The 12,285-nt window shown below is 41.5% G+C and overlaps 1 protein-coding gene across 2 annotated transcripts in view; it reads left to right on the top strand.

Moving 5' to 3' along the window:
• Positions 1–12,285, top strand: part of SUGCT (succinyl-CoA:glutarate-CoA transferase) — a 713,960-nt gene that overhangs the window by 308,329 nt on the left and 393,346 nt on the right. For both annotated transcript variants that reach the window (XM_025449593.3, XM_025449590.3), the window contains one exon: positions 2,816–2,913. In XM_025449593.3, coding sequence (XP_025305378.1) covers positions 2,816–2,913 — 98 coding nt within the window. The remainder of the gene's footprint in view (positions 1–2,815; positions 2,914–12,285) is intronic.

Raw genomic sequence — 12,285 nt, 5'->3', positions numbered from 1 at the left:
AGTCTAGAACCAAAGCACACGGGCAGGTGGGTAGGGGCTTGCAGCCTGGACCTAATTAGATCAACTGCTTGCTAAAAATGATAACAATAAAATTTTGCTGTAGGATTTAAATAAGGCCCAGAGGCTTATACTATAATATTTGAAACATCCAGGATGCAATCCAAATTACTCAGCATATGAAGAACCAGAGCTTGCATGAGAAAAGACAGTCAATAAATGCCAATGCCAAGAGGACACAGATGTCGGAATTAACTTACAAAGACTTTAAAACAGCTATTACAGAAATGCTCCAACAGGCATCACAGACACCATTGAAATAAATGGGAAAGGAGGAATGTCCAGCAAAGAAATAGAAGATAGGAGGAAGAACCAACTGGAAATTGTAGAACCAAAAAATATGACCACCAAATATAAAAAGAAACCCCTCGCTGGATAATCCCGATAACACAATGGAGATGACAGAGGAGATGGTCATGGAACTCAAGGATGGATAAGTAGAACAATAAAGAGAAAAAAGACGGTCCCCTCCCAGAACATGAAGGAAAGAAAGAAAGAAAGAAAGAAAGAAAGAAAGAAAGAAAGAAAGAAAGAAAGAGAAAAAGAAAAAAGAAAGAAAGAAAGAAAGAAGAAGAAAGAAAGAAAGAAAGAAAGAAAGAAAGAAAGAAAGAAAGAAAGAAAGAAAGAAAGAAAGAAGGAAAGAACAGGCCTTCAGGAGTCTAGGAGCCTGTGGGACAAAAACAGAAAGTCTAACACCAATGTCCTTGTAATCCCAGGAGGAGAGGGTAGGAGTACATGCTTAAGAAATATTTGAAGACATAATTGCTGAAAACTTCCCAAACTTGGCCAAAGATAAAAACCTACAGATTTAATACTTTCAGCAAACCCCAAATAAGATAAACCCAAGTGAACACACGCCTAAACATACCCAAGACTTCCCACTGAAAATGAAAGACCAAGGAAAAAGTTTTGAAGGCACCCAGAGGAAAATGATATATTACCTGTGGGAGAACACAGACTCAGTGAACTGCACATTTTTTTGGCCTGAAACCGGGAGCCTAGAGCCAACTGGCACCAAACTGTCAACCCGGAACTCTATGTCCAATAGAGATGTTCGTAGGAAATGAAGGTTAATTAAAGACATCTCTCCCTCCCTCCCTCTTTCCCATCCTTCTTCTTTGAACAAACACACACTTCATTATTTCTTTGCGGGGAGGGAATAGCACCTCGTTGGAATACCTCACATGTATTTGGTGCTCAGTATGTCAAACACTTTCACTGACACTGAATCATTCCACCTCAGGCGACACTTTTTCAAGCACGTAAGGGATGGTTGTGATCACAGCTCGTGCAGCAGCCTCTCTAGAAGCACTGTGAATGGCAGCATGGCTGAAGGCAGAGCCATAATTACTTTGACCCACTCTTCCATACTAACTTTCACAGAGAAAAGAGGTGACGAGTCAAAGTCAGAGAACGACATCTGAGGATGTTCCGGTTACCACCGAGTACAATCACTGAACAGTTTGTTTTAATGCAGCCCCTACTATTTCTGGGTGAGGCCAGATTTACAGGTTTAACCCATGATTTGGTGAAGGGACTTGCTCCTTCTGGAAATAACGTATTCACTCTTAGGGAGGGAGGGTGGGTTTCCATTCCTGGACAAGCCTGGAGGCCACTTCTGGGATCAGGTGTGGTGGCAGGGCAGTTTTTAGAAAGGTCGCTCTATGCAGTGTCACTTTTTAAAAATCTGGGGGAGTAGTGCTGTCTTTATTATTCCTACAGGAAATGAATAAGTGAACCACCTGAAAGAGAAATGACACTGTGGAGATGCTCTCTTTACTCCAGGGGACCTTCTTCACTTCTCTGTCCTTCGTGGGATGATTAATGGATTGATTTTATTTAAACTGTGGGAAACAAATGAAACCATTAAATGTTTATACTTAAAGCAAATGCATTACTAAAGGTAGTGAAGCTTTCTGTAGGCCACATGGCCTGCCCCAAGCCCATAAATGCTCCTTCTGACTTTCCAACACAACTGCCAAACACTGCCTCCACACATTCTTTATAAAACTTCTTTTCCATTCCAAATCCACTTGGTACTTTCATTATGGTCTTGTTAAAATTGCAAGATGTCCAAAGGGACTTGCAAGATAGATTTTCCCTTTATTGAGGAGGAGCAAAAGAGGAAGTATATAAAAGCATTTCTATTTGGTATTCCTTTAGGGAGACATATTAAAGAAAAATAGTGACACTTCTATAGGAAGAATATCTTTTAATTTGACATTGTTTTAATGGTGAGCATTTGGGGCAAATGTATATGCTTTTCCTTTATTTTAGCACCTTGTACAACATCCTGGATAGGACTTCTGGGACAGATAATATTATTTTATTTACATGTGGAACAAATAAGTGAATGTACCTACAAGATATATGTTGATTATGGGCTTCGCGTAAGTGCAGACATGTACTTATGATATCGGTTCTCAGAATTAGGTCAGTTCTTTCCAATTCTGTATCTCTTTACCTACTCTCTCTAGACAAGACTTATTATGGGGAATCTGATAACTCTTGCTCTGTGCTCGCATATGTAGGCACAAACTCGAATGTAGCAAAAACGTCTCATAAATGGCAAACTCAATCCTAATTGCATGATCCTTCCCTTCATATTCCTTTCTTGCTCCCTATGCCTTTGTCTGGAAGCATAAAGGTCAGCAAGGAATGGTCCTGGGGAGCATGTTAGTAGGACCCGAACACTTGCACTCACAGGCAGGTACACGAAAAATCTGAATTATATACTAAAATTATTTTCCCTTTTTAGATCTTGAATTTGCCTGAACTGATTGATGACCCCAAGTATAAAACTAATCACCTTCGTGTACAGAATAGAAAGGAGCTTATCAAAATACTATCTGCACGGTAAGCTTGGCTCCACTATTAGTACATTGGAGAATTAATATGTCATTAGCAATTGCTCGGTGTGAGGGGTGTGTGTGTGTGTGTGTGTATGTGTGTGTTCTTTTTTTGCCTTACTTAGATTAACTTGTAATTCTCTTCCATTTGACAAAATGCATTAGTGGAAAGGTATTTTAAAGCTTGCTTTTTCTTTATTTGAAAGCATTTTATGTGTCTTATTAAGCACTGACTCATAACAATGATATAAATAAGAAAAATCGCAATGGCTCGAAAGAGATTGCTTCTCTACAACACGTAAGTATTTGGGTTTGGTCTATTTTAAGTTCTAATAATAACAATACTAAAAACAAAAATAATTGAACATTTTTGGTTTTACCTTTGCTGTTCAAATGCTCTACATGTCATCCCATTTAGCCCTTATAGTCATCTTGTGAGGTAAATTCTATTCCCATTTTACAGATGAGGAAACGGAGACAAAAAAAGGTTAAAGCTCTGCTATGAAGTTTGTTGTGATGATGTTTTGAAAATGCTAGATGGAGTTATGGGTCATAAAGTATTAATTTAAGCAATTAGAGTATTTGATTTCCAGATTATTCCATTCATGTAGGGTTATGTTTTTGTTAAAACCTGTCTCAAATCTTTTGAGTTCTCCCTCCAAAAAGGGTACTAATTCTTAATCTTTCCTACCAGTTTCACTTTTGTTTACATCTAAACTTCTCCATCTACAGAGTAGGCATCGTGGTTTTTGTGGCTCTAAATGCCCAAATGCTGAAATTCTTCAGTGCGGAACATTTTTTTTTCTCATAGTGCCCATAAATTAAGTCCTTTTGTTCCAATATCATATCTTGTCTTTTGAAAGGGCCCTTGTATTTCTCTGTAGTATGTATCAAAATTCCTAGACAATAAAATTCTGCTATCGTGATTTTTATTTTGGACCCCTTGGTATTTGGGCATCTCTGGACGACAGGCACTTCTCTGCCCTGCTTGCATCTCCTCCATGTGCCTTATGCTCTTTGATCAATGGGGGCTCTGTGTGGGCCTATCTGTGGAGAACACGGGAATGAGGCTGGAGCTCCCCTGTCCTGGTCGTTAGTGAACTATCAATCTGATTCTACCACGAAGCCTAAGAGCCCTCAATCATTAACCTTTCCCCGCATGAGAACTGGCCATTAATAAAAGCATTATTTCTGCTTTTTGCCCCTTCACCTCTCAAGCAGTGTTTTAATCCATTTAATTCATTGATAGGACTTTTTCCTTTCACACCGTGGTTACCCAGTTTCAATAATAGGCATTTGTGAGAACCTTATCAAAAGCTCTTTGATACTCTAAATAGATCATCTCCATGCTGTGAGAAGAGTAGACCCAAGGAAAATAGAAAACCTCATCAGATACAAGTGTCATCTTGTTCTTTAGCTGCTGGCACTTTTATAGTGAAGCTGGGAATCACAAAGTTATCGGTTTCCTGGGTCCCAAAACATCAGTTCCTTGCTAAATCCTGTTGTAGAATTCCACGGTAGAAAGACTTTCAGCACATCTGTCACCGATTAGTTTCTGTTTTCTCTCTTTGGGGTGAATGAAATAATCTGCCAACTTTTTCTTTCTCCTCTTATAGACACGCAGAAGTGGAAATTGCATCATTTTGGAGCCTTTAAGATTCTTAGGTCTTTTATTCAGACTTCACAAGGAATAAGGAAGTAAATCACATGGAAGAGATGAGGGGCAGCCTGGGAGAGGAAAGTTGATAGGGGAGGTGACGCTGTCATAGGTCCTTCAAACACAGACCGCAGGGAGCCCGCGGGCCCAGAGCAGGCCAGCATCCATGCTCTCCCGTGCTAGCGTGTTGATGGCTTTGGGTGCTCTCTTGTGGTTAGTGGCCCTTCCGTCTCTTCCACCTCAAGTCTCTTCTGCCTGGTGGATCAAACAGTGATGAGCAGGGAAGATCAGGATGTGTTCTGTTCCCATTTACAACCTTGTCCTTGGTTTTGCTGAACAGATGTCACTGGATCCACCAGCACCCTTCAGTGCTCAGCTTTCAAAAGTCTCTTGTGAACATTCAAAACATGTGTCATTTCCATGATAGGATTCTATGTTTTTTTATGAAATATTCAAAATATTCAGTGGCTCTCTGTTACAGGAATAAATCTGGCCTTTTTTGTTTGACCTCATCGTCTTCCCCAGTGTGACACCATCTTTTCTTTCTACCTTTTTCTCAGCATAAAGCCCCTGCCATGGCCACACTCCCATTCTGTGTCTTCTGTTCTCTTTCTGGAACACTTCCCAGACTTACTGTTATTCTGAAACATAGTCATGTTTCAGGGTCCATTCTACAGCTTCCTGAAACCATCCTCAGATGTCTCCATTTGGGGTCCCAGTCAGATGACAACACTTTCCGAAAAGAAGATGTCCTTGCGGGCCTCAGATCTAGCCTACCAGTTATCAAACACAACCAAAATCAGCTTCAACTCTGGGGTTGATACTGTCCAAGGTGTGCTGAACGCACCGTTCCTTTCATTTGACAGCTGTCTCAGGACCGGTGAATCACGGACACGCTGACTCCCAACCACAGAAAGGACACAGGGAGAAAGGAAGGAGAGGAGCTAGCATTTATTAGATGCCTTTACTACTAGCCAGAGAAGCTTATTCCCACTTTACAAATGAATATTCTGAAGCACAGGGAGGGTTAGGTACGTAGCGAATAGTTGGTAAGAATTCAAAAGGCTGTGTATCCTTCCCACATGTTGTATTGCCTCCCTGAAGTGGTCCATGAAATGTTACTGTGTCTTTACTTACTCAATACATATTTATTGAGCACTAGGGATAGAGAATTAAATGAAACAAAGTAAGTTGGTGAAAAAGAATGCAGGGAAGGAAAATGAGCAGTGCTGAAAGTTGGTCAAGTTGGTTGTGAGGCCGGCGGTTCCATTTAAGCCAGTCAGGGAGGGACTCTCTGATAAAGTGAATTTGAGCTAAATCCTGATGGAGGGATCCCTGGGTGGCGCAGCAGTTTGGCGCCTGCCTTTGGCCCAGGGCGCGATCCTGGAGACCCGGGATCGAATCCCACGTCGGGCTCCCGGTGATGGAGCCTGCTTCTCCCTCTGCCTATGTCTCTGCCTCTCTCTCTCTCTCTCTCTATCATTAAATAAATAAATAAATAAATAAATAAATAAATAAATAAATAAATAAATCCTGATGGAGGTCGGGGAAGGGACCTGCAGATGACTGGGAGAAGCTTTCTGGGCAGCAGGTGCATGGCTGGGAGTTGGAGGAGTAGCAGGGAGGAAAATGAGCCTGGAGCTCAGGGATCAAAAGGAAGAGTGGGAAGAGGTGGGCCCAGAGAGAGAGAGAGAGAGAGAGAGAGAGAAGATGTGTGTCCAGAGAGAGAGAGAGTAGAGGGATGTCGGTCCAGGGAGAGAGTGGGGGGAGATGGCCAGCAAATCGTGTTGTAAAAGTTACAATAGAGTCGTTTCTTAAACCTGTGAAATAAAGGAATTTTCATCAGAAAGTGAATTTGCTTCTCAGCAACTACTATTTTCTATGTATCCTGAAGATCCATTTTTCCCCAGTTTTACTGAGATATACTTGACATATAACATTGTACAACTTAAGGTGTACAACACATAATGATTCGGTATTTATGGGTATTGCAAAATGATCATCGCAATTACGTTAGGTAACATTCATCACCTCACAAGGTCACAATTTTTTTTCTTGTGAAGTTTTAACATCTACTTTCCTTCAGATACACAGTATTGTTAACTACAGTCACCTTGGTGTTCTCCTATGGAATTTATACGTGTTTTTTGAAGGTCTACCAGAAATGTCAGTCACTTACCTCACTTTTCTGTTATTCTTGCTAACTACAGTTTGATGCTCCTTTCTGAGCGCAGCCAGGCTCACTCAGGAAGGCAGCTGCATGTTCTTGTCATCAGCTGGGTTTTCCACAGTCAGGACACACACCATTCCCCTCAGGTGCTCTCAGGTGTTACTATTCCCCAATCGTGGCCGTGAAGAAGGTTTTTTTTTTCTTTCTTTCTTTTTTTTTTTTTTTTAATTTAAAGGTGAAGATTTTCCCCTTGAGCTTGCCATTTTATCCAGGCTGTTGCAGAAAGTCTGTTTACCCAGCTGCGAAGACTGAAAACTATGCAAAGCTAATGCATGTTCAAAGTCCCCAGCTAAAACACAGAAGAGATATAATAGAGATGAATCCAGGGCCTGTTAAAACAAACCCCTTCTTTGCAATGCCAAGGAGCAACAATTCCTAAGCCTGTGCCCCTCATGCCCCAGATCAGCATCTTTGCAATCAGAAGGACCTCAAGGGAGAGATTAAAAATCATGATGTGTGCTGGAACCAAGAAGAGGAGGATAAAGATGTTGTATTGGTAGTTGGGGAGAAATAATAGGAAGACATGAAATGAGGAGGAAGGAAGAGAGAAATGGTGGAGAAAATAGAAACACAGTTTGTTTTATTTCTCTCCCTTCCTTTCTTCACCATTACTGCACCCTGCAGCTATAGAGATAGAAAAAGAGGTCTGGGCTCTTAAGGAGCTCATGATCTAATTATGAAAATAAACAAGTAAAGCAGTGGCTTCAGTAGTGTGTGAGGTGCCATGGTAAATATCCAGGGTGCCGAGAGCCCAGAGAAGGGGCAGCTATGTCAGTGTGGGCAAGTCAGGGAGGGCTTCCTGGAGGTGGTGCCACCTGAGAGGAGTCATAGAGGACAAACAGAAGTACATGAAGGAACAAGAAAACTCAAAGGGGAAAATATTAGACTGAGGGTGATTTCATAGGGAGAAAACAAAATAAGTCATAGGAGAAGACAAATAAAGTAGCTTGGAAAGAAACTGATGACAACTTTTAAATTGCTTTTTGAAAAATGCTACACACGTTAAGCAAGTGGCTGTCAATACAGTCCCAGTGAAGGCATTACTAAAAAGTTGGTTACACTCCGATGATATAAATAAAAATTAACAGTGTAAGATAAATTTATTTTTAAAATGCTATGGCAATTCCTTTAGTGAAATACGTAATTATTTTTGGTTTTGAATGATCGGAGTTTTTTTTTAAGTTTCTTGTATGTATTTGAATATTTACTTATTTTTAGAGTGCCCTGTATTAAAACACTGTGAAATGAAATGCCGTAATTCAGGGCCTTCCAAACAGAAGTGCTAGACAAATATTTGTTGAACTGAATCAAAGGTTTATTAAAGAGTTTCATCTAAACTGATCACTTCCAAAGCTTGGTGTCAAATTATTTTTAGTTGGCTTGTTCAGAATATTGGAGAGTTGGGCCTGGAGCATTTTTTTGGCTGTTGATAGAAGGGTTGTCACATCAGAGATGCCTGAATATAATGTTAATTTTTTTTTAAACTGACATCTTGGTACAAATCAGGCAAATTTCATCTTTCTGCTTCCCTGCCTTAGTCTTTTATGGCATCCCCACAGCTTTGAGGAGAAAGTTTAAGCTATTTACCTTTGCTGTTGTTGTTTTAAAGATTTGTTTATTTGCTTTTAAGAGAAAGAGGTGGAGGGAGGGGCCGAGGGGGAGAGAGAATCTCAAGCAGATGCCTTGCTAAGCGCAGAGCCTGATGTGGAGCTCGATCTCGTGACCCTGAGTTCACGACCTGAGCCCAAACCAAGGGTTGGATGCTTAACCAGACTGTGCCACCCAGGTGCCCCTAAACTATTTACCTTAACACGTGCAGTCATTTCCCACCTTGTTGCAACTTCTTATAATGTGGCCTGGTGCTTTAATCCTGAGTGTCTCCCCATATGCTCATTGCTTTTCTTTCTTCCTTCCCTTCTTTTTTTAAGATTATATTTATTTATTCATGAGAGACACACAGAGAGAGGCAGAGATACAGGCAGAGGGAGAAGCAGGCTCCCCAATGAGAAGGCAGCCTGATGCGGGACTCGATCCCAGGACTCCAGGATCATGACCTGAGCCAAAGGCAGACGCTCAACCTCAACCACTGAGCCACCCAGGCATCCCATGCTCACTACTTTTCACCAAAATGATGAAACTTCTTTGTCTCCCTGGCTGCTATCAGTCCTTAAGGATGAGCGCAAAATTCTGGGCTTTCCCTGCCTCACCTGTCTGCCGTGGACAGCCCTTCTCCTGCTGCTGCATCAGGGCATCTACTGTCCACATCAGCTATCCTCCTTGACAAGACAGTAAATTTATGTTTCTTAAATAATCTTTAAATTAATTTCTTACTTTGCAAAAGATGTTCTTGAGAGCCGTCTTAGGTACCTGGCAATATTGAGAGGAAGGTGCAGAGTTTCCGTCTGACCCCCATCCCCACCCTGTGTTCCACCTGCCACCATCAACCCCCCACCAGAGCGATACCTCTGTTCAATCCATGAATCTACACGGACACACCATAAGGGATTAGATCTTTCTTTTTTTCATTTTTATTTCTACTGTCTGTTTGGGTTTTCAGTGCTCAAAAAAAATGTTTTAGCGAGTGAGTGTATGAACCAAGAAGGGGCAAAACCATCCAAGTTTGGCATAACTGGCCAAAAGGGAAAAGACAGAATTCCTAGCATCAGGTCCAAATAAAAAGAGAACAGTGGTGGCCAGAAATGCAAACTTATTCTAAACTAACCAAAGAGGATGGCATTGTGATCACAGAATGTCAAAAGGCCTGAATGTGGGGCCAGAATCTTCTACTGACTAATTCTGTAGCCTTGAGCTGGTCCTGATTCCTCTGAGCTTCGGGTCCTCCTGTGGATACAATGCGTGTAACAATTCCTAAGTCTTAGTGAGAATTAAGATCCAGAACACACATGAAAGCAGCTTGCACAGCACTCAGCACACAGCAGTGCTCAGTCTATTTTAGGAGAATCTCAATCCCTTAGAATCTTAAATTACTGTTCCCCAAGTTTTTACTGTCAAATTTCTCCTGTATCTTTTTAACTCGTGAACCCCCTATTTTTGAGAAATTTTTCTCTCCCAAGCAATACACATTTCATAAGTTCCACAATTTCTATTTAATAAAGTCCTATGTAACTGCCAATCAAATCCTAATCAGGGTAATAGAAATATTATTGTACTGATTGATTGATTTTAAAGATTTTATTTATGTATTCATGAGAGACCGAAAGAGAGAGGGCCAGAGACACAGGCAGAGGGAGAAGGAAGCAGGCTTCCCGTGGGGAGCCCGATGTGGGACTCGATCCCAGGACCCCGGGATCATGAGCTGAGCCGAAGGCAGATGCTCAACCACTGAGCCACCCAGGGGCCCTGTATTGTGCTGATTTAATTCCAGTGACAGGAATTATTTGTATTTGGTCTGTGTGGCCTCGTCACAGCTAAATACATGATTTCTGTTAAACTCTTTTGAAATAGTAAAAAGAGCTCCCAAGACCTGGAATATATTTAACTTAGTACTACATTCTTAATAAAGGCTATTCATAGTGCTTCGTCTTTTCTAGCCAAAAGTGGACCTTAATGGCTCGTAGTCTATTCCCTTTTAAGAGACACTTGTTTCTCAGTGTGGGCCACAAATTTGGAACTTGTGAACAGTCCACTTACGATATTCCTTGCATTTGTGGCTGTACCCTCATAGAGAACGAAGCATTTTGGGTTTCTTACCTGCTAGGCTGTGTTAATAGCCCCTGTGAAAGGCTTCAGCTGGGACCTTTGAACTCAGAAATCAACTATGTCCATGGGTTCTCCTGTGTCATTTTTATGGTTAAGTTTTTCAAAGTTTTAATGGATATTTTTGGCCTTCCTGAAAGCTGTTGAATTTATTTTTTGCTAAATAACATCTACAATTTCCTTAATTTTTATTCTTAGTAGAAAATGAAGCAATGGTTGACCTTTGAACCGCACAGGTTCACGTTTTTTTCGACAGATGCAGGGCAGTATTGCAAATGTACTTTCTCTTTATTGTGACATTGGTATTAACATTTTCTTTTCTCTAGCTTACTTTCTTGTAAGAATGCAGAGTATAACATGTGTAACATACAAAATATGTGTTAACCGACTGCTCGTGTTATCGGTAAGGCTTCTGGTCACAGTAGGCTATTCGTGGTTAAATTTTATGGAAGCCAAAAGTTATCCATAGGTTTCAACTGTGTTGGGGGGTGAAGGTGGGGGATGGCGCCCATAACCTCTGTACTGTTTAAGGGTCAACTCCACTTTATATTTAATTTCTTTTTTTAAGATTTTTATTTATTTATTCATGAGACACACACACACACAGAGAGAGAGAGAGAGAGAGAGAGAGAGAGAGAGGCAGAGACACAAGCAGAGGGAGAAGCAGCTCCATGCAGGGAGCCCGATGTGGGACTCGATCCCGGGACTCTGGAATCACACCCTGGGCTGAAGACGGCGCTATACTGCTGAGCCACCCAGGCTGCCCTATATTTAATTTCTAACAACTGTCTATTACTCCTTTACCCTCCTCACTTTCTTAAATCCCCATTTTACTCCTTTCTCCTGTCTTCCTTTCCTGGCTCCATCCTCCTATCCTTAACTTGTTCTTTTACAATCTGAACTGTTTCAAAATGAAATTATAAGTGGATATTATGGGGACACCTGGGTGGCTCAGTGGTTGAGCATCTGCCTTCAACCCAGGTCGTGATCCTGGGGTCCTGGGATCGAGTCCTGCATCAAGCTCTCCGCAGGGAGCTGCTTCTTCCTTTGCCTGTGTCTCTGCCTCTCTCTGTCTCTCATGAATAAATAAATAAAATCTTTTAAAAAAAGGATATTATATATTGCCTTCATTTTTTTAAAGATTTTATTTATTCATGAGAGATACAGAGAGAGAGAGAGAGAGGCAGGCTCCATTCAGGAAGCCTGACGTGGGACTCGATCCTAGGACTCCAGGATAACACCCTGGGTCGAAGGCAGGTGCTAAACCGCTGAGCCACCCAGGGATCCCCTATGTATCACCTTCCTAATGGGATTTCACTTATTTTCACAAAGGCTTCAGAGAAGAAGTGGTTTGCTTAAAGAACAGAGAGGATTTTATCAGTGCCCACCTATATGATAGAAGGGTTGGAAGAAACCCCTGTTCCATGAAATATAACCTTCCCTTACACATACTTGGCTGATTTCTGACATTAGGCAATTGTAGATTTTTTTTTTAAAGATTTATTCCTTTTCAGGGGGTCTGGGCAGAGGGAGAGGGTGAGACTCTCCAGCAGACTCTCCTATTCCTTAGGGTAAATAAGTCTTCTCAGGCTTTTTCCTCCGACTAGATTTCAGCGTGGAGAAAGTGGAGAAGTCATTAGCGTTCAGGCTGCCTAGGCTAGGCGAAGAGCGGAGTGAAAGGCTGGGAGCAGTCAAGAGCCCCAGAGATCGAGTTCCCCTCACTGATACTCCTGCCAGGGCCCGGAGGCTGGGGAAGTCTCTTTTTAACTCTGATT

The sequence above is a fragment of the Canis lupus genome, chromosome 18, assembly GCF_003254725.2.
Source record: "Canis lupus dingo isolate Sandy chromosome 18, ASM325472v2, whole genome shotgun sequence".
NCBI classification, from domain to species: Eukaryota; Metazoa; Chordata; class Mammalia; order Carnivora; family Canidae; genus Canis; species Canis lupus.
Note: the sequence above shows the minus strand (reverse complement) of the source record. Positions and strands in the feature narration are given on the sequence as shown.